The sequence below is a fragment of the Plectropomus leopardus genome, chromosome 17, assembly GCF_026936395.1.
Source record: "Plectropomus leopardus strain MGB_pleo_1.0 chromosome 17, ASM2693639v1, whole genome shotgun sequence".
Taxonomy (NCBI): Eukaryota; Metazoa; Chordata; class Actinopteri; order Perciformes; family Serranidae; genus Plectropomus; species Plectropomus leopardus.
Genome location: NC_142192.1, coordinates 10,483,301 through 10,508,127, shown reverse-complemented (window position 1 = coordinate 10,508,127; position 24,827 = coordinate 10,483,301). Strand labels below are relative to the sequence as shown.

The window sequence follows — 24,827 nt, the reverse complement described above, 5'->3', positions numbered from 1 at the left end:
TCCTCAATAACAGAAGCAAGTCTATATGTGTGTGTGTGTGTGTGTGTGTGTGTGTGTGTGTGTGTTACTAGAAAGGGCAGGCACAGTTGGAAAAATTTAGTAAAATCATTTTTAATTTGCACAATTAAATCTTTGTAATGTCATGCCTGCATGTTTTTGTTTGTTGTTATAGTTGACTGGACTGTGTTATTATGCAACATCCCCACAGTTTTGATTAAATCTGCCCGTTTATGAGCAAGAAACGATGGATTTTATGAATCCTTTATAGATCGATAGCATAGCATCAGCAACCACTGTGGTTTTTATTACCCTCTTTAAGGGGCCATCGTGTTTAAAGGGCATTAATGGGAGGCTATGCCCGATTATACGTCAATTAAAATAATGTTAAGCCTCTGAAAAATAGGCTGAATTTAACTAGCCTGCATTAAGCTATACAGAGCACTTAAAATTACACAGTGAGTGAATTAAGAATTAGCCAAGCCAATTATTTAATCGCCGTTCTTGTTTTGGAGGGCGCTGAATACTTATCTTAGATTTTACACGTCCAATACCTTATTAAGCGGCTTAATGGAAATATAGAGATAACGCAAGTATGACACCAAAATAATTACATTTTCCAACAGACTTACAAGTGGGATACATCTTGTACAGATTAGAACATGATAGAAATTAGCTGCTAAACTTTGCTAGTACTCCACATGGTCTCTATTTGGACAGTAGACAGAAGAGAATAAATAAGTGCCTTTTGTAATCAGTTTGTGCACAATATGACACACACATTTACACAGGACAATGGAGCTTGGTTTGGAAACAAGTGTGTATGTGAGAAAACACTCAGTCCTTTAATGACACCCTGACTAAGCCTAGGCTTTCCTCATGACAAAGGAGAGGACACAGTTCAAGGCTTAACTGGTGCTGACCAGTACCATGCAGAGTGAGCACTGTTAAAGCATTCTCCTTTAACTAGCCCACATATGCGGAGTGAAATAAGAATAAAACTGATAACACTAAAATGAATTTTAAAAAACAATAAAAAGTAAGAGTCCTTAAGGGATTACTGGAGTGCTAAAGCTAGAAAACCCTTGTTCTTTCCCCACCAACAATCTGCTGTGAGTTAACTTTAACTGATGTTGATTTGACGGATAACTTTATGCTCTTGTGATGAGAACATAAAATAAAACGCATGTTGAAGTTATTATTTCAACGCTCTATTCTTTTCGAAAAAACAAGATTCATCTTTGAACATAGACTGAATTATTCTAAAGTGCACCAATGACTATTAGTGACCAGCCAGGGGACCTGCGGTTACCACATGTCGTATCGCATTTATTTTGCAAGCTGACTGTAAATTTCATACTCATATCAAAGCTTTTTCAGACACTAAAAAGTAGAGCCTGGTAATGATAAATCTGCTTGTTTCTTGGATCATGCTTTTCACTCAGCAGCTCTGCCAGTTTCTAATTATCTCCTCAGAGAGCTGGAGAGAAAAAGAAATTCTGTAGTAGCAGCAGATTCCCTGATCAGATAGAGTTTTACCTGCTCTCTTTAACTTGTAAAGGGGATCTGTAGGGCAGAAAGTAACTGTTCAACACCGGTGAAATATGGCTGTTATATAATCATTGTAACCCACGAGGTGACACCTGTTTCATTGCGGGCGGAGATAGATTCTCACACCGTGTCTGGTTAAAGAAGCCCTCAGAAGCTCTGTCCAGTGTGCCTTTATGTCGTGGTTTCTTGGCACACAGCAGCTGAAGTGGGATGCACAAAATTAGAAGTGGTTAATCCCGTGAAGCAGTGCCACTTTGTAGCAAAGTACAATCTTCTGGCTTTAAACCAGAGAATCAACCCTTGAAGAGTTCGGCGACCGCAGTGCACAGACACAAAAAGCCACACACATGCACTGAGACACACACACACACACACACACACACACACACACACACACACACACACACACACACACACACACACACACACACACACACACACACACACACACGAACAAACACACCACACGGACACCTCGTTTATCTTGGCGACAGAGCAAACGCTCCTCTCTTAGACCAAACAAACACACAGGGGCGACACACACACTGGCCCAATCAGCTTCTAATGACTTGCTTCATTAGCTAAATGGCTGTAATTTACTGCTCTGAACGGGGGTCAGAGGGCCAATGGCAAACAGACCACAGGGGCACTGGGGAGCAGGGATGGAGGGAGGAGTGTGTGCTTGTTTGGGGGTGCAGAGATGTGCAGAGAAAAATGTTTAAATATATTAGAGGGAGTGTGTGTGTGTACCTTAACAGAACTTCTGTACATCTAAGAACCAGTTTAACATGGAAAAATAACATTTTCAGATGTATGTTAAGTGTTGATATGAGCCCCTCTAACACATCCACTGCAAAACTGAAATTATCTAGACATTACTGGAGGAGCTGTATGTAAGAACACAACTGTCCAAATCACTTCGAGCAAACTTTATTCTTTAGAATCTGGATCCACATCAGGTTTGGTGTGCTGCTTTAAAATGCCTTTCCCAAGCAATTAAACCTCTTGGGGATATTGATTTTAATTTTTTTTAAAAACATGGGAAAAAGACAATGAGCGACTCTACAATAAATGTCTGTTAAAAATGTGTAAAAGGTGACAAGAAAATTACCGGAAAACTAGCTGTTGGGAGATTATTAGATATTATTACTTTTTAAAGGTCATATTCTTGTTTTTTAGGTTTGTTTCATTTTCTATCTTTTCTTTTGTTTTCTTTTTTCAGTAAATGTCCTTGTAACTTTTTGTTTTACAAATTTCTTGCTAATTTTCTTGCCATTTCTTGCTCAGTTGCTTAATTCTTTTTTCCCATATTATTGAAAGAAATCAAGCCAATCAGGTATCAAAGGGTTTAATAGACTTAATCCTGCTAGCTCTCTTGTGAAAAGTCTGTGTAACATCTGATTGAGCCTATGTAAGAACAGAGCAATTGTCCAGAGAATTCACAGTGAGCGAGTGAATGTATTGATGACGTTAATATCGTGAGACTTTGCAAAGCCAGAAGAAAAATAACAGCCGAGGGTAAAGAGGGAGGGTTCTTTGCATGAAGACTGTAATGAAAATGTCTACCTGGCGAGAAGATGAGATTGGGGTCCTTCTCTAAAGAAAGGATGACGCCGAAAGCGTCAAGTCCTGCCTCCTGTGCCACCCATCGCCCAAACACGTCTGACACACACAATCTCCTGTTGTGTGTTTCATGTGTGAAAGGGAAACTCATATAAAAAAGTTCATTTGAGAAAATAGCTATGGAGTAAAATCTAAAAACAAAAAAAAAAAAAGAGATAGAGCAGACTGTGAAATAAAAAAAAAGAATATAAGCGATGTAAAGAATATATTTTTTTTTTAATCTGCCAAAAGAATGGTAGAAGACAAGGACCAGACATCAGACACAAACAGATGTAACAATAGCACAACTGTATACTTTAATATATTCAAGATCCCCAAAAATAAGACTGTCTAGGATTCTGGAGAGAGGGAGAAAGGAGAGGACACAAAAAAAGGCAGACACACAGAGCCAGCCTGCCAAACGGATCTAGTGGTCCAACACTGACCGCTGGCATCCCGACTACGGGAGTGGCTGCAATACCAGAGACCCCGAATCCATCAGCTCCTAGAAGACACATGAATGCACACACACACGTGGTAAAAAAACACAACTCAGTCCATCCAGACCTCAAACAGGGCTCCAGCCCAATCCCCCAATTACACCATCTTTTCATCCACCTCATTCCGACCGCAGACAAATCATAATTAGGTCTGAAAGAATCTATTAGGATTGTCGTTTTTAACGGGGCTCTTGGGTGGGGGGGGGCATAATTACAAACCCTCCATTCTCTGGCTACCCTTCTTTTGTCCCCTTAACTGGAACTGAAACAATGAGGACAATTTAAATAGTCAATCAGGAGGGTTTAGCTACCATGGGGACATGTGGACGTGCTGACTTAGAACAAAGTGTACGAGTGTGTGCACAGGAAGAGTGAGGGGTGTTTTTTAAGGGAAGGTCAGAAAGGGAGACAAATGTGGGTTCTCTGGCGTGGAGAGGAAAAGTTATCTCCTGCAGCCGAGCTCTGCCAAAACTGTTCATCAGTCACTGGGGGAGAAACACAGAGAGAGAGACTGAGAGAGGATTAGGGATTACATCTCCAATTGACATTCCTTAATGTCAGCAAAACCATTAACCCCACAAACAGTGGCTCTGCTCTTAGAGGAGAACGCAGAGTCAGTCGGTGTTGCTACCAGCTGCACAGCATCATGAGTGACAAGAAAGTCACAACTCTTCTCATACAGTTTCCAGGCTTTAATCAAATAGCAATCACACATTAGAGAGCAAGAAAAGTACCTTATCCCTAAGGGAAATTCGGTTGTCACAACAGCAATGCACTTGAGAGACATGAGTAGCTGTCGGACTCGAAATCTTACTCCCAGGGGTGGGAATGTGCTTCTAGTTAAGCGAGATTCTCAGACAACAAAAATACCATCAAACAAAATCAAATCTAACAATCCAGCTATAGAGATAGAGGTCCCAAGCACAGTTCCCAGGATTGGCAGTCTTTTCTTAAAAAAGAAAAAACAGATGTGCAAAGTCCACATTTGTCTCATATGCGTAATCACATACTGGGAATCTGAGGTCTTTGGTTCACTGGGTCAGGGCTGGGGGGTTATGTAAGCAGAGCAGAGAAGCTGGACTCGCTGAACCTGAGAGAGAGGCACCATGACAGGACTGGCAGGCACGGAAGAAGGCCCAGAGGGCAAAGAGGTAAACACGGCAGTTGTGCACATATACACAGGCACGCACATATACACGCAAAGAAAAATCACACTCCTGGAAATGAGTCTTGCGTAAGAGACTCATTTCCAGGAGTGTGTGTGCAGACAGTTATTCATTTACTCCCTTATCTATTCTTATCTCATCTGTGTCAATGTGTATACTGTGCTTGTGTAGGAGTGTGTGCATTTGTGTGCCGCAATGAGAGCAAACCTCAGTAAATAACCCCTCTCCAAAATGCACAAAACAAACAATGGCTGATATTTATTTTTGAATATTTTAAAGATGCTCAAAAATGTGAAGGTCGGAGAGAAACCAACAACACTAAGAATTTGTGCAGTTTACATGCATGACAACGATCATACCAGAGAGATTTTGCGATTCACTTCAGGTGAGACACCCCTGATGAAAACATTTTTCATACACTGGTCAATTTTTAAGATTTTAAGGGTTCAGATTCCTGTTTTGGAAATCTATGCAAATCTTACATAATTAATTACATATTAACATATTAATGATAATTACTTTCATAAATGATTACATAATGCCTAATTTAAACATACGATTTCAGAAAACGTGTAAAACAAAAAATGTAAGTAATCAACTGGAGAAGTTTCATTGTGATATTTAGTTAACATTTTAACCCAAGCATATTTGTTTTGTCTAAAAATGTACGGAATTTAAAAAAACATTTTTAAAAGGCTATTTTCTTAAAATCAGTATTTTCTTCTACTCTGAGCCAAAAACCTCAACTTCATTAGCACTTACAAACATTGAACTTTCCAGTTTTATTCCGATCTATATTCTCATCAGTCAGTTTTTACTGACACGTTTGTTCATATATAATTCATAGCCTTATTAAATTACATTTTATTCCAAAAAACATGACTTTTTTTTTAGCTCTTGGCAGTATTTTTACTGAGATAAAAAATAAAAAAGTCTAAATATCTAAAATTCCCTTGGTAGAAATCTTTGACTCAATAATGTTAATAAAATGGAACAAGAATTTGAACTTGGTTCAGATTTTTGTTTTGGAAACGTATGTAAAATAGTGCATATTCAATTAGATAATACGTCATTTGCATATACCAACATGTAATTTTAGAAAATTTTGATACAAAAAATAATTGTCTTGCTGTAAGTCATAATTTGGGGAAGTTTTATAGTGGTATCTATTAGTTAGAAATTCTACTATATTCACCCGGGGTGTCTACTCTTAAATAGTTTCTCAGTTTGGAATGAAACCATTGGATAACTTGGAAAACTGGAGTGAGCCAACACATATTCTGCTCCTCTCAGTGCTGCCCCCACCCTGCCAACAGTGGCACCACACTCTGTGGGTAACCAGAGGCAGACAGGGCCAGAGGCAGACTGTCTGGCTACCACCCAAATGGCTTTCTCCATGGATATAAACAGCGCAACTACAGGCCTGGACCACACATAAACACCATTCTGAGAACACAGGCGAGGACCGAGAACTCAGCTCGTGTGTGTGTTTGTAGGAGAAAGAGATGAGCGGTGAGATAAATACAGAATATAAGCCCTAGACAGTGTGGGTGGTGAGCATACATGTTGTGCATCGTTCCATACAGTAGACAGAAATCTTGTTTTTCACTTCTCTGTCCGGTTACTCCCACGTTGCATCAGAATTATTTCCTCGGATACAGCAACAACAACAACAACACCACCACCAACAGCAGCCAGCCTATTCATTAACGTGAGGGAGAAAAAAAAAATCCCAAAAGAATAAGATGTCGTCAATTACAAACTGTGATTGGTACAGGAGTAACATGGAGAAGGATGGAAAACTCAATCATGATTTCACAATTCAGAGTGACACAAGAGTTCAGCTTTCACAACATTTGTTTCTTTTTTGTTGTAGCTCACTTTACAGATTCAAATCCTTCATGTTTTAACTGCTTTTGTGCAGCTGTCAGAAAGAGTGATGGATAGAAGCCTTTGGGGTGGATACGTAATGTTTACTAGATAAGAAAAGCAAACACTGCAGTGTGTGTGTGGGGGTGAAGGAGTGTGTGTTTACACATTGTGAACGTTTGACCTGGGATGAATCCCAGAAATCACCAATGATAGGGTTTTTAGCCAAGGTGGGATCAAGTCATTGTTTCGTAAGGCACAAATAAGTCTCACGTCTCTGCACTGAAGTCCCAAATCCTGAACTTTGAGATTCAAGTCCCAAAAAAGTCATAATGTTACTTTAACAACTGAATAATAATATACCAAGTTATTACTAAAATTTGTATTTATTTGATTAGACAAGTTTGTTGGAAGTTGCTGCATCTCCATCTGTCATTTTTGACCTGCATGTTTTATATACCGCAATCCATTTTTTTGTTGACAACCTACACGTTTTGCACAAATAAAGCGTATTATTAACATTTTATCCAACTGGCGCTCAGCAACGTAATGTTAGTTCTTCATGGTTCTCTTCTGCAACTTTATTCGATGCTGCCGGATTGGTTCAAACAAAGTGAATACAAGAAATTACATAAGTGTTAATGTCAGTTGATTCGGGAAATGTAATGAGTCTTTGTTGATTTTGTCAAGTTGATTCCAAAACAAGTGTCATCACATAGGTGACCTTAGTCCAAACCTCTGTTTTTTAAGGTAGAAATGTTGCTAAATGCTTTGTTATAACTTCAAAAAAATTGCCAAAATTAAATTGAAAAGAAAGAGAATTAGGGAGATAATGGATTGCAGATTTCCATAATACAGCTAGAGATCCTGTCAGAGGCTTTTTGGTAGCAGACGTGAAGCAGCCTAGTGTGGTGGTCAGATCACCAGAGAGACATGTATCAGAATCTTAAAGGGGATTTGGGGTTTCAGACGATATCAAAGACTTGAGTTCCTTTGAAAAGATTAACCAGGCTAACACGGTCGTCTTGGAAGGCTGTGTCTCGTCATATACCCTGGATGCTGCATGCCTGCATACACAATAATGTGTGCACACAAACACACACGCACACGTACACACACACGTGTGTGCGCGCACACACACACACACACACACACACACACACACACACGCACACAAGCTGTGGCAGGGCAAACAGGAGATAAGCAGAATAGGCAACATCAGTGGTGACCGAGCATGGATTTGCACTCAAACACACACACTCGCTGACACACAACCTCAAGGGCTCTGCTGACATTCTCCCATGTCCTTCTCTTGGTAAGGGTCCCTGTATATGGGTCATATGAGAGGCCAAGGGGAAAAACAGAGCAGAAGAATCCCGCATAGGAAAATGTCATCCTTGCAGCATGGATAGCAGACACACATGCATTCATACACACTCATACACACACACACACACACACACACACACACACACACACACACACACACACACACACACAGCTAAAGTGGATCTATAAATACAGCAGTAAAGCAGGGAGCGGCAGAGTGGAAAAAGCCCAGTGGAAAACCATTCAATCGTTAGCTTAGCAGCCTAGCTCTAAAATTAGCATTAGTAGCGCAGTCGAGTATAGCAGACCTTGCACACACGCTCGCACACACACACACACACACACACACACACACACACACACACACACACACACACATGCACGCACACACACACACTTGCACACAGACTCGAATTCAGCTTGCAAAGCACCATTCCTAACCTTAATTATAAAGAGAGAAAGCAGCAAAACTGAGTCAGGACAAGCCACCTACACCTCATTAGTCTACCGCTCCACATGTACGGGTGGGGTTGGTTTAACACCCAGAGCTCAGAATAATTTCAACTTCAAAGTATATTGGACATTATATCATTAGCGTATGTAACATCCCGGCCTATATACACAAATCAAAGCCCCTCTCACCAAAGGCTTCAGTCAGTTTTAGCAACCTCCAATTATGTGTTCCTTGAATGAGCCCTGTAAGGTTAAAATGACATTCCATAATGGGAGTATTCTCGTCAGAATAGCGACGTATAGCCGTCACGTCCCAACAGATTTGAATCTAAATTTGCCTCTCCTGAGTCTTTAGCCTACTTTGTAAGATGGGCAGAGGTTAATAATGATAATGGTAAATTAATCGGAAGCGAGGGGGGTTTTGTCTTCCAAATGAGTTAATTCTGGTTGCGAGGACATTTTTGAGGAAAAAAAAGGTGAGTGGGATGTTCGACAAAGGGGGAAATTAAGATAGCAAAAGAGGAGTCACGGCCAAGGTTGTTTGACAAAATGGTCCCAAACTTTTTATTGTCTGGGCCCTTGAAGGTGTCACTCCCTCTCTTTGTGTTCTATAAGAAAAAGTATGATTTAAGATGGCCCCGAATGGGAGGTAACTCCTTTGATTTATTGTGTGGAAGGGTGATTGTACTTCTGCCTATAGGGTGCTGCAGAGATTAACCCAAGCTATCGAGATGTTTGTGTTTTATTCTCCAACATGAAATGTGTCAGTCAATAACCCCATTTTGAAGCCTAAACATGTCTCAAAGGTCTAGTGTGTAAGATTTAGTGGCAGCTGTTGTTGTGACATTGTAACCAACTGAAACTTGTGCCATGTGCCAAACATGTAGTAAAACTACAGTGACCGATGTGAAAATGCCAAAGGCCCCATTTAGGGTAAGTGTTTGGTCTGTAAGACGGTGGGCTACTGTAAATAAACCATAGCAGAGTCCGCTCAGTACAAAGATATAAACGGCTCATTCTAAGGAAACAAAAACAAAACCATTCTTAATTTCTGCTGATTATACGCTCATAAAAACATAGTTATGAATATTATACTGTTTATCTGACTATCCAAAAGTCTACACACTGGACCTTTTAAAAGAGGTGGTTGCTAACAAGTGGTTAAATGAAATTGCAGAGGTTGTCTCTACAGCCACTCTGTCATGATATTGAGGTCATGTGACCATGGTGTAATTTGTTTATAGTATAATGTTGCCTTCTTCCAATTGCATTAATGTTTTAAAATCATAAAAGTGGTGATCATTTGTGAAGATTACCTTGCTGAAGATCTCATTTTCTGCAACAATTTTAAATCATTTTTGTCAGGGGAACCAGAATGACATTAATTTTCGGATCTGGCCTGTAAATAAATATCAACCCTGTTGCACTCAACTTATAGGACAGGTTGAAGAGAATGTTATTGTTCTTATTAACAACAGAGATGTTTAAGTACCATGTAAAATCTGCCCAGAGAGACACTAAAAATTAATATTTCTTTTATCCAAAATGTAGTTTTGGTAGATATTCCTATATAGAATTTTAGAATATATACAGGAGTTTACACAATTTACAGCAATATTTTCTCCACAGTGACCCAAGTTTGTGGTCATCCTGTGGATGTCATATCAATATTTAATTGTGATTTTTTTTCCCTCTCTCTTTCTACTGAGTTTTGTGCAAACTCCAATTCCTAAATTGCACTACAGAGACGTGTAACTTTTTACAGTGTCCTAGCAGATGTCAAGCCTTCTCTGTTTGCTGGCCTGCAGAGCACAGATCATAAGTAACATGAATCCTTCATTAACTCCAGAGGAAGAGAGAACAGGACCTGTTAGGTTACTGTGAGTGTCCAGGAGGGTCGTAATTAATATGAGTGCTGAACACAGGCAGTTTATAAGGGTGTGTGATAACATCACAGTGCCTGCATTTAACTCTAAAACTTTCCCCTGTTAAGACACGCAATAAACAATGCTACACACACACACACACACACACACACACACACACACACACACACACACACACACACACACACACACACACACACACACACACACACACACACACACACACGGCTCCAACTCTGCTGCTAATTACCCTGCTGTGGCTTTTACAGTTCATTTGACATCGAGGGTGCTACATAGTGTCGGTGAACCTGTGTAGTGTTTGTAGTGTTGGGTGTGTGACTGTGAGAGTACTATATGCGCGAACAGCTGCTGTGGTAGAGGCTGATAGGCAGGGTGTTAAAGAGACAGATAGTTGTTGAAAGGTAGGAGGGGGAGATGTGTAAGCTGATGAAATGCAGGATAATCTTAGCCTTGGGCAGTTATTTGTAGTAAGTGTGTGTGCTTATGTGTATGCAGGAGTAGGTGGAGGGTGATCAAAAACCTGACATAACAAAACCTACTACATGTGCTCTTGAATTGCTTGTGTACACATCTTTATGTGCATGTGCGTCTAAAATAAAGAGCAGAGTTGAGTGTTAAACCACAGTTCAGGTTTCCCTTCAGACCTTCATGTGAGATAATGCACATCAGTCTGATAATACCTGCACTGGACAGCACTTACTGTATGGCAGGTCTTAGTGTTTATAAGCTTGCTATTAGAAGCGTCCACAGTGCAGGCCTACTCAAAGACAGCCAAACAGTAGCAAAATGTTGTCAGGGGTAATACGTAGTTCTGTTTTCTATTAGGGACCTGTGTCCTGTACCCATATAAAACCCTCTCATAGCTGCAGCTTTCTTGTTCAACAACATCCCTGCGTGTCTACCGCTGTTTGTGGGTCTGCATGTAATTATGTCTCCATCTGCTCCATTCTGCTGCGTCTTACCTCTGAGGCAGAGGAAGGTGAGGAAGTCCTCCGTCTTGGGTTTGCGTCTGGACAGGTCCTGAATGGAAGAGGAGAGGGATGAAGAGGAGAGTGATGACAGGGATGTGGAGGGCACCGTGGCCAGGGCGGTGCTCAGGCTGCCTGGGTCGGCCACCTTGACAGGTGTAGTGCTGGGCGAGTTGGGCTGCGACTGGGCAAACTTCCTCTGGGCCTGGAGTCGAGGTCTGCGAGGGAGGAAACAGAAAAAACAGAAATAGTAAATTACTTTCATGTTTTAATTTTATTTTTTTAACAGTTGAGCAAATCAGTGTATACTCCACAGTGGTGGGCTGCCACATTAAGGAGGCCACCATGGCTGCTTGAGATTATAGGATAATTATGACATTTCAGGGTTTCCTGCACATACATTTATTTGTGGCAGCCTGCCACCACTAAAACATCTGCCGCCACAAATAGACTTTCAATTTTCAGAGCTGGAAAGTTCATTAGGAGTGCTGATGATATATATATTAATGCCATTGCGTTACTCATTGCATCACAATCTGCACAGATGGAACAGCTTAAACTCAGATGCAGTGAAAGTGAAACTTACTCGTTCATTGAGTCTAAAAGTTTGCATTCACTCACTGCAAGGATACAAGCAGGATTTATTGTCACATGCAGCAAAGACTATAGTGAAACTGAATCACCCCAACACACCAACTGTGCTCATAAAAAAACAGTTTAAATCTTAATAAATGCACAATAAAAAAATAATTTAAAAAAAGCACCAATGAAAAATAAGGAAATAGCAGCTGCTCCTTTTATCCAACGATCTGATAAGCTCTGAATGGATCTACAGATCAATTATTCACCCTATGAGTCACAAAGTGCTGCTGGGGAAAAAAAGAACTCACAGAGAGCTCCACCTGCAGTGCATTCATGGACCCGCAGAAATCTCAGAATTTATGGAGGGAGACACAATGTTACAAAAGGACACACACACACACAGCTTTTATATTCACTTAATAATAAAGCACTACAAGACTAAACCAAAGATAAGCTTGCCTTTTAAGTACAGGTTTACAGGATGGCTGGCTTGCCCGTCCTGCATCTATTAGGAGCACTGGTTGTTCACATCCTCAGAGGTTAGTGCTACACTTCGGTAAGATGCAATAAAGACATGATGCAGTAGGGGCAGTGTGAGAAACATACTCACCACTGTCACACTGCATGTAAACTTAGGGGCCAAAAATACCATCTAAAATGGCATCACTGTTGCCTTTTCTGCCGTGACCTCAGAATTAACAATATAGTAACCTCCATGAGTATCACCATGTTTATGTTGTTTACATCATGCAAATTTGGTAGTTCAATATGATCTGAGATCTTTGGTGTTTCTTTTTGTGGAATCTCCCAATTATAAGTGTAGTAAAAATGCAACTATATGAACATTTCTGCTCAGGGCACAGCAAGTTGTCACTGCAATTGTGTTTTTAAAAAGCAAATGTATCTCTGGCCTTTAATGTAAGACAAATTACAATGATTTAAAAAAATCTAATACAATCATACATCAGGAAAAACCTGGAGAAACACACACACACACACACACACACACACACACACACACACACACACACACACAGAGAAGTTACCACTACTGTCACCCAGTGTAGTTACAGTAGAATCTGTATACCCCATATGTTGTATCAGGTACGGGGTTCTGATATTACTCATCGCTGTAAATCTCAGCAAAAGACAAAGCAGTCTGCAGCTGATTACAATCTCATTTTGCTCTTTTACATTCATGCACAAACACACATACACACACACTCACTCATCGTTTTATTACTGTCGGCTGATGGCTATTGTCTCACTGTAGAGTGGATTGCTGAAACAATTACCCTGCAGTGAAGAATTGATCACCTTTGTGTGTTTGTGTGTGTGTGTGTGTGTGTGTGTGTGTATACACAATTGTTCAGTGAACAGTGGGTGTGAGCCCATCATGGATGAGCAGAAACACACTCACTGCTGACATTGTCATTCAGTGAGTGTTTGGGTGTGTTTGCATGTAAATGTTTGTGTTAACATGAATAAATTGCATGAAAATACATGTGTAGTTGAGTTGTGTGATATGAAAATTGACAATTATCATACCATGTACATTTGCTTATCTGAAGTATTGAAAAAAATGCATCTGGATAGAGAATTTCTCCTGCACGTGTAAACTTGCACCACGCACACAAACACACATGCACCTGAGAACATCATCCCTCCTAGAAAATCAAGCTATGTGTCTAATTTATAACCGTAACCCAAGACAACAAAATGTGAGAACGTTTAAATGCTCAGAAAATGCGACATCAAAATTATTTTCCACATCCCGTCTCCAGACACCTGCATTGTTTCTCTGTTCAGTAACGTCTGACTTACAAACACACACACACTGACCCCAATACAACCCAGTAAAGAAACACACACACAGACTTCTCCGGCTCAGGACGCTGACATCCGAGTGTGTGTTTCAGTTAAAGTTACAGACAGGAGCGATCTGACGGCACTGTCACACACATACAGTAGACACCAGTCAACAAAAAAAACATTAAAACCACTGACAGATGAAGTTAATAACATTGTTCATCTTGCTACAAAGCAATGTTCTACTGGGAAACCTTAGACCTTGGCATTTATGTAAATGCCACATGACACACCCACCAAAAAACCATTGTAGACCAAGAACCCCCCTCATGGCAACAGTACTTCCTGATTGCAGGAAGATGACCTGGCCTTCAGATTCTCCAAATCCCTATTTAAAGGTGTATCTTTGGATTGCCCAAGTACCCTGGAAGTACCCCTGATCCACAGTGGGGCCTCCTTGGATCAGACTTAGTTCTGATCTGTCAAGGCATGGACACAAGTCCTCTGTGGGTTTCCTGTGGTGTCTGGCACCGGGGCGTTGGCAGCAAAACCTTTGAGTCCTGTGGATTGCGAGGTCGGGTACAAGCACATCCCACAAATTCTCAGTCAGATTGAAATCTGGGTCATTTAAAGGCCAGGTCAATGCCTTGAGCTCGTTGTCACATTCCTCAGGCCATTCTTGAGCAGGTTTTGAGGTATTGCAAGGTTAAAGTTTGAAATATTACATACTGCCCAAGCCTACTGCCGACGCATATGTTATTTGTCGTGCTGGAAGCTGATGTTGTGTTAAACATCATGCCCCTTTTTGCTTCCATGATGCCGGCATGCTGTCAAAAATCACACACTAGAGTGACATGATGCTCTCATTGTTTGGTTCAGTGTAAAAAGGGCTACTGACACACACACATATAGTAGCTGTATAAAATAGTATTTTATTTCTGCGGAGCAATGTGTTAAAGATGATTAAGCTGCCAGAGAACGTAGGTTTCTTCATTGCTCTATATTTCTGTCGTCTCTCTGTTTCTTATCACTTCTGTCTCTTTCTCACCTTCCCACCATTATATTTTCTCCTTTTTCTCTTTCCCCCCCGCTCACTCTCCTCCATGGCCCACAAAGCCTTTGAGATGTCTCTCTCATTTTTCTCTCTGCTTGTCTCTTTTTTCTCTTTATTTCACAGTGTGTGTCAGTAGAGGCGAAGGAAGGAGGAGAATATTAAAGAAGTGGGTGCCTGAGAGAAAGCGATGGACTTACCTGTCACACCATCTCCCTCAAAACACACACACACCTGGGCGTGGACACTTGCGCTAACGCACGCACGCACGCACACGCACACAAATCGTAAAAGTCCTAGTCAGGGGCCACGTGAACCAGCAAGTGGCCTTGATCGATTAGTGCTGCTTGTGAGTGAGTGTGTGTGTGTATGTCAGAGAGCTGTGGTATTAATGTTGAGGAGTAGTGATAGAAGCAATGTGATATCCTGGTATTATTTGTCAATTTGCCGCGGACCGGATTGAAGTAAAGGAAGATAGGATCATGTCTGGAGAACACCCACAATGCATTTGGTGCAGAGCTCGGATTACACTTCAATCAGACAACAGCATGGTGTCAAAACGTGTCAATTTTTTCACCGTGACATGGGTATAAGCCCAATATGTGAGAAAATGAGAGATGATTGCACACACATTGCCGAATCGCTGCATTTGGACGTGAGGTGAGAGAAAACTGATCATACAACTGTTTGCACACGCCTTGTTTGTTTACAATCAAACACTCCGTAAACAAAAGTCTGTGACAGGGATCAGCTTTGCTTTTTATAAAGCGGAATTTAACAGTACACAGAAGCGATCCGCATTTACACAAATCTAATTGGCTTTATCATTGTTAAAGGGATTTTCTCTACACATAAAAAATGTAGACTTTTATTCTGCATAATTATGTGGCAGTAAAAGGTTTAATCACTCAATTTACTCAATAGAAAGTATTATAGTGTTGCCTTATTTCAGCATTAACTTAACAGCTAGGTGCATAGAGGGTGTACTGTTTTCCCCTGGTATTACAGAACAAAGACAATTCAGCAGGCAAAACAACACATGGAGGACAGGTGTCTCTTCAAACAGGGCTGATTTACTCGCAAAAGTAAGGAGAAAAAAGTGGAAGGACAAGGGGGCAGCATATAAACCTGAGTACTGAGATTAGGGCTGTCGGAACAATACATTTTGAAAATCACGATTAATCACAGAATTTCAATTTTTAATCACAATTAATCACAATTTATCACATTTTTAATTGCATGTTTTCAATGAAATTATTTCGCATTACAAAACACTTATGAAGTCCATATTGATGAGGTAAAGCAATTCTTACCAGATTGTCTTCACTAGGAATCAAATGATAGCAAAAAAATTGCATGTGGCTAGCAGGAGGTGGGCATGTCATGGGTAACCATAGAACCTATTCCAATTCAGAAATCTTGAGGTCAGAGGTCAGAGGTGTGAAATGACCATGCCGTTTTTCCATCACCAAAATGTAACCTAACTTTGGAGTATTATTTTGCTCCATTCCTGAGAAGCTAACATCACTGACACTGGATTCCAGGGTCCTCTTGTTTCATATGATACCAGCATCATCGCTCAAGCTTTAAAACTCAGCCTGGTACGGCCTCTCAAAATGGGAATGTTGACCCCAAATTAATGTGATTAAAAAAACGCAAGGCAACAAACGCATTCATGATGACAGCCCTAACTGAGACACAACCAAAGAATGGAGGAGTGTAAAACTAACCCACAGAAAGAGAAGCTTGAGCTTTTCTGGGAGCCGACCAAAAAAGTCCTAGACACACCTAACCGGCATCAAAGAAATAGCGGCTACGAAAGCCGATTGTTGTGTGTTGCCTCGTGTCACCTGTGCTTCGGCCAAAAAGTTGCACTAATACACACTGCGAAGACCACAGCTGTTGACCAACTTACATGTGTGTTCTGCACCTGCAGGAAAAGAAATAACTCCTCATAGAAGCAGGTGGTGGTAGTCTGTATGTCCTTTCAAAACAGAAACCAAAGGACCAACAGGATAGATTAGACAAGACCCCAGTTAACCAATAATATTCAACATCCTGAATCAGCCAAAGACGGCCCACAAGTGCCAACTAGTGGCAACAGTGCAGGACACGCTGCAAAAACTAGGGCCAACGTTGACCCACAACTGACCATCAGCTTGGTGTGTCACGGCCTTTACATGAAGGATACGGTGGTATACGGTAACAAATAAGGGAGAGAATAAGAGTCACAGAGTGAGAATTGGTAAGACAAAGACAGAAGAGCATGGAGAAGGAAAAAGATCAGAGAGAAATGTTCAGAATAATGATCAAAAACTGACAAAATGAATAAACCAAAACCAATTCAAGGCCAGTTACACAAGTCTGACAAACAGCTAGAGAGACAAAGAATGAGAGGAAAAGCACAATCCTCCTTCGTTTCACATGTCCACACTGTGCCTGCAAGGCTGGCCTTTGGTTGTTGCCTAACTGTACACAAACATGTACACAAACAAATGCAAACACTTCCACACACATGCAAAAACACTAAATACATACTTATACCCTCCCCTATCCGACTTCAAGTCTGTCCTCATGAAACATTTACCATCTCAGTTTGCGCGCACACAATAATAAAACTCTGCCTCAGTTTGTGACCACGAGGGATGCAGAAGACAGGACAGAGAGGGGCTGAAACCAGAAAGTGAGATGAAGTGATGGAGAGAGGGGAGATTTGCAGAGAGATGCTGGAAGCGGGGAGGTTTGCGTGACTCAAAGACTGGCGAAATATAGAGTGTGTCGGAAGAAGATAAGTGATGCAGAGGGGAAGGAAATACAGAGAGAAGGAAAGACACACAATGCACACAGAGATGATGCAATCAGAGTTAGGCAACTTTTACCACAAATGAGCCACCACATCCAATTTTGGCATTTCAACACAGTGCATACTGTGCACTTGTAGAGACACAGACACACACACACACACACACACACACACACACACACACACACACACACACACACACTGTATATTTTACACATAAGCAGACACAAGAGCCTAGGTTTCATTTTAACAATGGGGGGTCCACATATTAAGCAGGGAGTCTGGGGGTTCTCCCACAGTTAATTTTCAGTTCATTGATTGCATTTTGATGAATTTTTATGCACCAATTTGTGCCTTTTTTGCAGCAATTTATGGTGGAAACATCTAACTATTGAAAAAAAACATAAACATAATGGAATATAATGCAGTAACGCTCTCAGACATTCTGTACTGCTTCACAAATATTTACTTCTGTGTACAGCTGAGTCAACACATGTATTCACATTTACTTTTCCATTCACTTTTGTGTATTCTGTTTTTGATGTATCAATTCATTTTAATTCATGATCATTCAGGGAAAGTTTTCACCTTTTTAGTTACAGATTGTGTTTGTGTCATTTGTAACTATTTTTTTAGAATCACCCTCATGATGTGAGAAGCCGCTGGCCCTCAGGTATTTTCACATGATCTAATGTGGCCCCTGACCCATGGTCTCTCCTTACTAACATCCTTCTTGTTTACATAACATCCTTCTTTATTTTGTTTCTTTCACACTTTTCTCTTCTATTTAAATTTAACTGAAGACAATAAGTAACTGTCTAAATAACTGAAGACTGCAACGTCAGTGTGCATATACTGTGCATGCATTATTTAACACATTAAGGATGTTAGAGGGACAACAGTTTGTTATACACACACATTTCTTTCTCCTTACTACACTAATATATATATCAACAGTAATTTTAGAATAACTAGAGTGTCTTAATGCACGACAATGCTTTTACACAAGCTTTACCGTGATCATGTGGGAACACCTGTATGTGTGCAGGCAGTGTAGCTGGTACTATGCTAATGCACGGTTCAAATGTGCAGCCACCCAAATCCGTCCCGCCATCCTATAAATTTAATAGCCTGCAATTTAATATCACAGAGGGGGAGCAATGTAGACTAAGCTGTGCTATGAACACTTTCTAAATAGTAAGCAGAAGAGAAACTGAGCTCTCCATAAAAGCCTGTTTGGTAAGCGAAACCGTGCATGGTTTTATCGCTGCTGCCTTTGATGAATAGGATCCTATTTTTAAAAAAAAAAAAAACAAGAGTGAGAGGGAATAACTGACAAACAGAAAAACAGTACGGCAACAGAAATAAGCGACTGTGCAAAAGAATGGAGACAAAGACGGATGAGCTAATAAAGCATTGTGCTTACTACATCCTGTCTAGACAGACAAGCAGATCCTCTTCAGACCGGCCTCAGGTTTTCATGGGACGATCCCCTGTTATCTGGTACTTATTAACTAACATGGGAGATATGCCGGTGGGGGGGGCTTTCCCACAGTCTGACAATCACTGAAAACACTGGTTACAGGTAATCTCTAATAATTGGGACTAAAATCTCTTTATGGACATTTCTCTGTGTAGTATCAGTTGTCATCTTCTTTCTCTTTTGGTATGCTAACAGCAAAGACGGGGCTAATAAAAAAAGGTAATAAAAACAGATCTGCTCAACTGATGGCGTGATAATGACAGGTCTGGCTGTGAATTTAAAGGCAGGGGAGTGGATAAAAAAAAAAACAAAAAAACAGCTCCTTGCATTGCAAAAACTACAACTTCACTAACAAGTAATTATTTTTAAGATGACAGAAAGATCTCTTTTCTTTTAGAAATACAGCTCAGGTGGAGCAAAAGAATTGCTTTCTTTAAGTGCGTCAAGTGATAAGAACATATTTAACAACTTCATCCAGCTACCATTGAAATTATGGACTGTCCCCAAAGTTTTGCAAATGTGTCCTTGCTGTGTCTCTTTAGTTAGCAAGTGAGAAGACAATCAAGCATGCACACAAGAGGCTTGAGACGGGCTTACACACACACACACACACACACACACACACACACACACACACACACACACACACACACACACACACACACACACACACACACACACACACACACACACACACACTCTTCAGAGTGAGACCAGGTAAATATTGAGAAATCAGCATGGGAACAATTTGCAATGACATGACTGTTTTTGTAAGTGCTGCCACTGCAATGGGCTGAGTAGTAACGTGAGCCTTTGATTTAGGCTGCTGTCTGTCCAGATGAGGGTGTGTGTGCATGTGTGTGTGTAAGGCTGGGTACACTATGTTCCCAACGGTGTCGAGCTATAGAACACTCATTGGTGCAGAGCCACAGTAGGTAAGTGAGTCTTACGTAAGAAAATTAGTCTGATTGCCCTGATTGAGAAAGGACGAGAGGAGACACAGGGAGGGAAAAGAGGAAACGGAGATCCAATAGTGGGAGAAAAAGCAAAGAGATTACAGCAGGATGTCCCCATTCATCCCTTTCTAATCCACCTTTCATCCATCCCTTCCTCCCTCCATCCCTTCCTGCCTCCCCCCAGCCATCCACCCTTCAAAGGGCTGCTCTAATGTCTAATATTACACATGCCACTGTAGCTGCTAGAGCATTGATTATCTCCGGCGGAGACAGAGTGAGAAAATTTGACGATCCTGTCAGCCAGCAATCCCGGGGAAGAAGGCGAGAAGGAGGAAGAAGAAAGGGAGAGGATACGGGGCCATTTGTGATTTCCTTCTAACACGTAAAATGAAGTGAGATGAAAAATGGAAAGGAGGCGGTGATGAAGAGACACAGGGACAGAGAGAAAGATGAGCTACAGCAAAGTTTAATGTATTTTACTCAGCCAAAGCAAGCCCACCGAGGTGTTTGAGCAGCACAGTGGACAGTTGACATATGCCTCATTTGCACTATGTGGTTCAGCGCGACTAAACTCGTTTTGGGTACCACGTCGTTTTCTCTACTTCGTTTTCCACTGCAGATAGCATTCCTTATACCTTTTTACACTGAGATCGCACTATAGGGTCATTATAAAGTCCTATTCTTTATGCCTCCTTTTCAGTTTTACACGGAACGGAACGACAGCAGCATCATACTGTTTCTTTGTGTGATTTCAGACCGCATGCCGGCATTGCAGAATAAAAAGAGGTGTGAGCGACGTGGCATGTAACACAACAGCGGGGGCTTCTAGTGTGACATATAACATATGTGTCAGCCGCGCTTTTTAAACAATAACAACAGCATAACATGGCAAAAACAATCATGTACCATCCCTGTTACATGGCATCTGATTTTGTCAATTTTCAGATATATTTACACTGTTACATTTTAAATCTCCCATGGTGAGTTGCGTGGTTGCTATGATCCCATCCTGCCGGCTGTCCTGTTGATACAAACACTGTTTTGGCGCTGTTACTAGGCACGGCTAGGCAAATTTATTTATGTAGCATATTTCATTTCAAGCAATCCAAAGTGCCTTACAGATTAGTCAAAGTATAGCATGTCTCAAAGGACTGTACAAATAGTAATTTCTATTCAATTTAATCTGTAAAGTCCAACTACTAGCCTTGGAAGGCTTTCAAACGAGACAACTCTGGCTTCCATTCCACGACTGTATCTTGTTTATAGAACAGCGAGGTGACGTAACGGTGCAACATCCTTGCCCTGCACTTCATCAGTTGCATGGGTAGTTTTGCAGGCTGCCGCTTTTTAAGATTTGGGTCAAATGAATGAAAAAACTGCGGTGGCCGCTGATGGCAGCATGGCTATTTAAAATGGTTGGTTTGTGCAGGATGTCCTGAGTCGCACACGAGACAATTCTCTCTGACCAATCAGTGGTTTGCAGTGTTTGAACTCCTGTCTAATATTTTCTCTACCAAGGTGGTACAAAATACATACCAGGTACTATCAACAACTTTTGCTCATAGAATACCAAAAAAAGAGCAAATAGAGTTGTTTAGAGTCATGCCATACAAAGCTATAGGGCTGAGTACTGATCTTAACTGAACCAGCACTGTATTGGTTAAAAAAAAAAGATCAAATGCTGGTGCTGCAACGAAAGTTTAATCTTGCTAGGAGGGCAATTTCTTCAGTTTCAGGTGCTTCAGCCTCCTGTCTGAACATGGCATTCGAGATGTGCTATCAAGTGCCAAAATTTGGCACTGACTGATGAAGTACCCACATAATTCTATTAGTACCCTAAACCCTGATGATAATGTGGCATTAGATCACACACATGCACATGGACCCTGTCAATCAAAGGTTCCTGGCTCTCCTCGTCAGTCTCCACTTTATTAACACCTTTCTAGTTATGGCCGTTTCCATGGGAACTGCTGTGATGGCAGGACTTCCCCATGTAGTAATCTCGAGTTATGTTTCAAGAGCGTTGGCAAGCACCCACCCTGCTGAAGTGTTTCTGAGCACAGCACTGTCTACACCAAACCTACCACACGGATGCTGATCAGTGCCTGACCCTCATCTATGACCTCTCCCTGCGGAGGGAAGCCAGCAAAAACAGAATTTCTTCTTCACAGTCAGTCAATAACTCAAAACCTGTCAGTGTAGGAGAAGTGTATCACAAACAGAAACTTCTAACTGGCTCCTTAAAGCAGTTCACTCTCAGCCAGAGCACATCGGCAGGGTGCAGAAAGCAAGAAACTAGATGACTAAGCACATATGTGTGTGTTTATGTGTGTGTGTGTAGAGCTGACAACAGCTGATTTATTAAACCGCATATCAACTCATTTGTGCATATAACACTTGCAAAGGATGCAAAGGAAAATACTCTAAATGCCAATTAGGCCGGACTGATTGTTGAAAAAGCGGTCTCCCATGCATGTTTGATTTATTGAATAAGCTGTTGGCTCGGCATCTTTCAATTCTTTGTGTATATTAAATATTGATGAATTGAGTCCAATAAGTACAAGCAATAGAGCAGCAGAGGGGGCAGACAAAGAGATATAAACACTGTTGAGACTTAACAGCAGATGACTCAGTGTTAATTTCTCAAGCTTGAGAAATCATTTGTATTTGGCATTTATGTTAATGGGTGAGATCAAGCTTGAAACAAGTAACCAACAACAGATATGAAGCCTGTTTCTGCTTCTTAAGTTAGACATGAAGCTTGATACTGAGATTTCAATTAATTGTGACACTTATTCTTTGAAATATATGGACATCTCCAAATATATCATCAGAACTAATAAATTAGTGGATTGAATGACACTGGATGATGTAGCAACTTAATGCGAGAGGGCATTAATAGATGTGTGTGTCTGTGGTCCTGAGGTCACATACTGTACACTGTGTCTCTTGTAGATGGTGCCAGGGTCATCCACAGTGGCGTGTTGGCTGTTATGTGTGGCAGTTGCTGTGTGGTTTGGTTTCAGGCCTTTGCTGTACCACTGTAACCTGATATTTGGATAAGGCCAGTGAGTGCAACATGAGCTTAAAGTCTCTGTGTGTTGATTTGTGCAAATGTGTCAGCCTCTGACTATTAAAGCATTCAGCGCTCTTAATACTGTGAATTCTTCGGATACAAGCCGTAGCCAACGATGCCACAAATGCAGAATTAATTGGAAAATAATTGCGTATCTTAATTGCATCCATTCCAAAACATACAACTAGAAAATGAATGACAACAAGCAAAGCAAATAGCAAAAGAGGAAGAGAGAAAAAAAACACAAGCTTTGATTAGGAAGTATGAAAGTATGCCAGGCCAAAAAAAAAGTGATTAAAACAGCTCAACAATTATTCTCTGCATATAACTATACGTATACCTGTTAAGACTGCAAAACCACACAGCAAACAGACAAAAATACAAAGCATATGTTTGAATAATTGTATGTTCATATGATTTTAAGTAATCCACACCAGTATACACTAAAATCTGGCTACTTTTTTTTTCAGTGTTTTGCAGAAATATAGCACATCTGAATCAAGTAGTCTTAGCTCATCCGTAGTGTGTTACAAGATTTCATAGATGTTGGCATGAGGATGGGCTCCAGTCCGACTTTGTGTTCCCTCCCATGGTAAAGGTTATTGTGTGAGGAGAGGAGCACTGATCCAGAGTCTGTACCTTAGGGGCTGTATTAATTGGCTCCAGATGGCCCACATGGTCCTGATAAAAGACTACCTCGCTGCAGCTGGCTCTGTCAGAGTGTGTATGAGTGTGTGTTTGTTTTTATGTGTGTGTTTGTTGCATTTGTGCGTCCATGTTGTCCAAAACAGAGCAACATGTACATGTTTATGTACATGCAAGTGAAATGTGTATGAATGTTTACATGCAGAGATAACGCTTCGCAAAATGTGTATGCATTTGATCAGTCTCTATCTCTATTTATTTCTGTGTGTGCTGTTTGGCAGTCTGTTCAGATCTAATCCATCAGCACATAAAAGAGTGAAAAGAAATTGTGTAGATGCGCAATGATCAGAATGTAGTTGACGACACGGGTATGTGTGAATATGAGCATTACAGCACGAGTACCGCAGAAACAAAGCTCCAAGGTTGATATGTTATAGCACCAAACTTAATCTATTACTGCTTTAAACCGTTAATTAACTGCATACCTTTTATATGGCAAATTAACTTTTTTATTAAATTTACAGATATTAATGCTTAAGACCTTTACAGAACGGGGATATGACGAATAAACATGAAACTTGTAAATACTTGCCTGCGAATATATCACATTAAAATTATCCATACAGGAAGTGATGTGATTTTGCAACACTTGCAATACTTCAGTGAAAGGATTCTATGCGACAAGTTTTGCTTGATGGGACGTGAATTTGCTACAGCGATCCTTTTGACTCAGAGCAGCATTGTTGCATAGCCTGAGCTAATGTAGGTTATTTTATTAAGTTTCCTTTCAATTAAATGCCCTGATTAATATTCAGTTCCTTACACAGTGTTTCAGTCTTGGGCTTTTATTGTGAAAGATAAGTACGGAAGGAGTGAATCTGGTCTGCCTTTGTCAAGGTTTAAAGGGGTTATAAAGACCACTGTTATGGTTTGGACCCTCTTTACCTTTTTCCACTTCCACTTTTGGCCGCATCGAGTCAAGCCAAGCTGCGCCGATTTCTCTTTCCATTATCAGTTAAGACATGCCAAACCACACTGAACCGTGCTAAACCAAGCCATGCCACAAAAAGACCATCTTTG

At 40.8% G+C, this 24,827-nt stretch overlaps 1 protein-coding gene across 1 annotated transcript in view; it reads right to left on the bottom strand.

Moving 5' to 3' along the window:
- Positions 1 to 24,827, bottom strand: part of jarid2b (jumonji and AT-rich interaction domain containing 2b) — a 145,851-nt gene that overhangs the window by 32,247 nt on the left and 88,777 nt on the right. Inside the window, exon 4 of the mRNA XM_042506788.2 lies at positions 11,337 to 11,560. Within this exon, the coding sequence (XP_042362722.2) occupies positions 11,337 to 11,560 (224 nt within the window). The remainder of the gene's footprint in view (positions 1 to 11,336; positions 11,561 to 24,827) is intronic.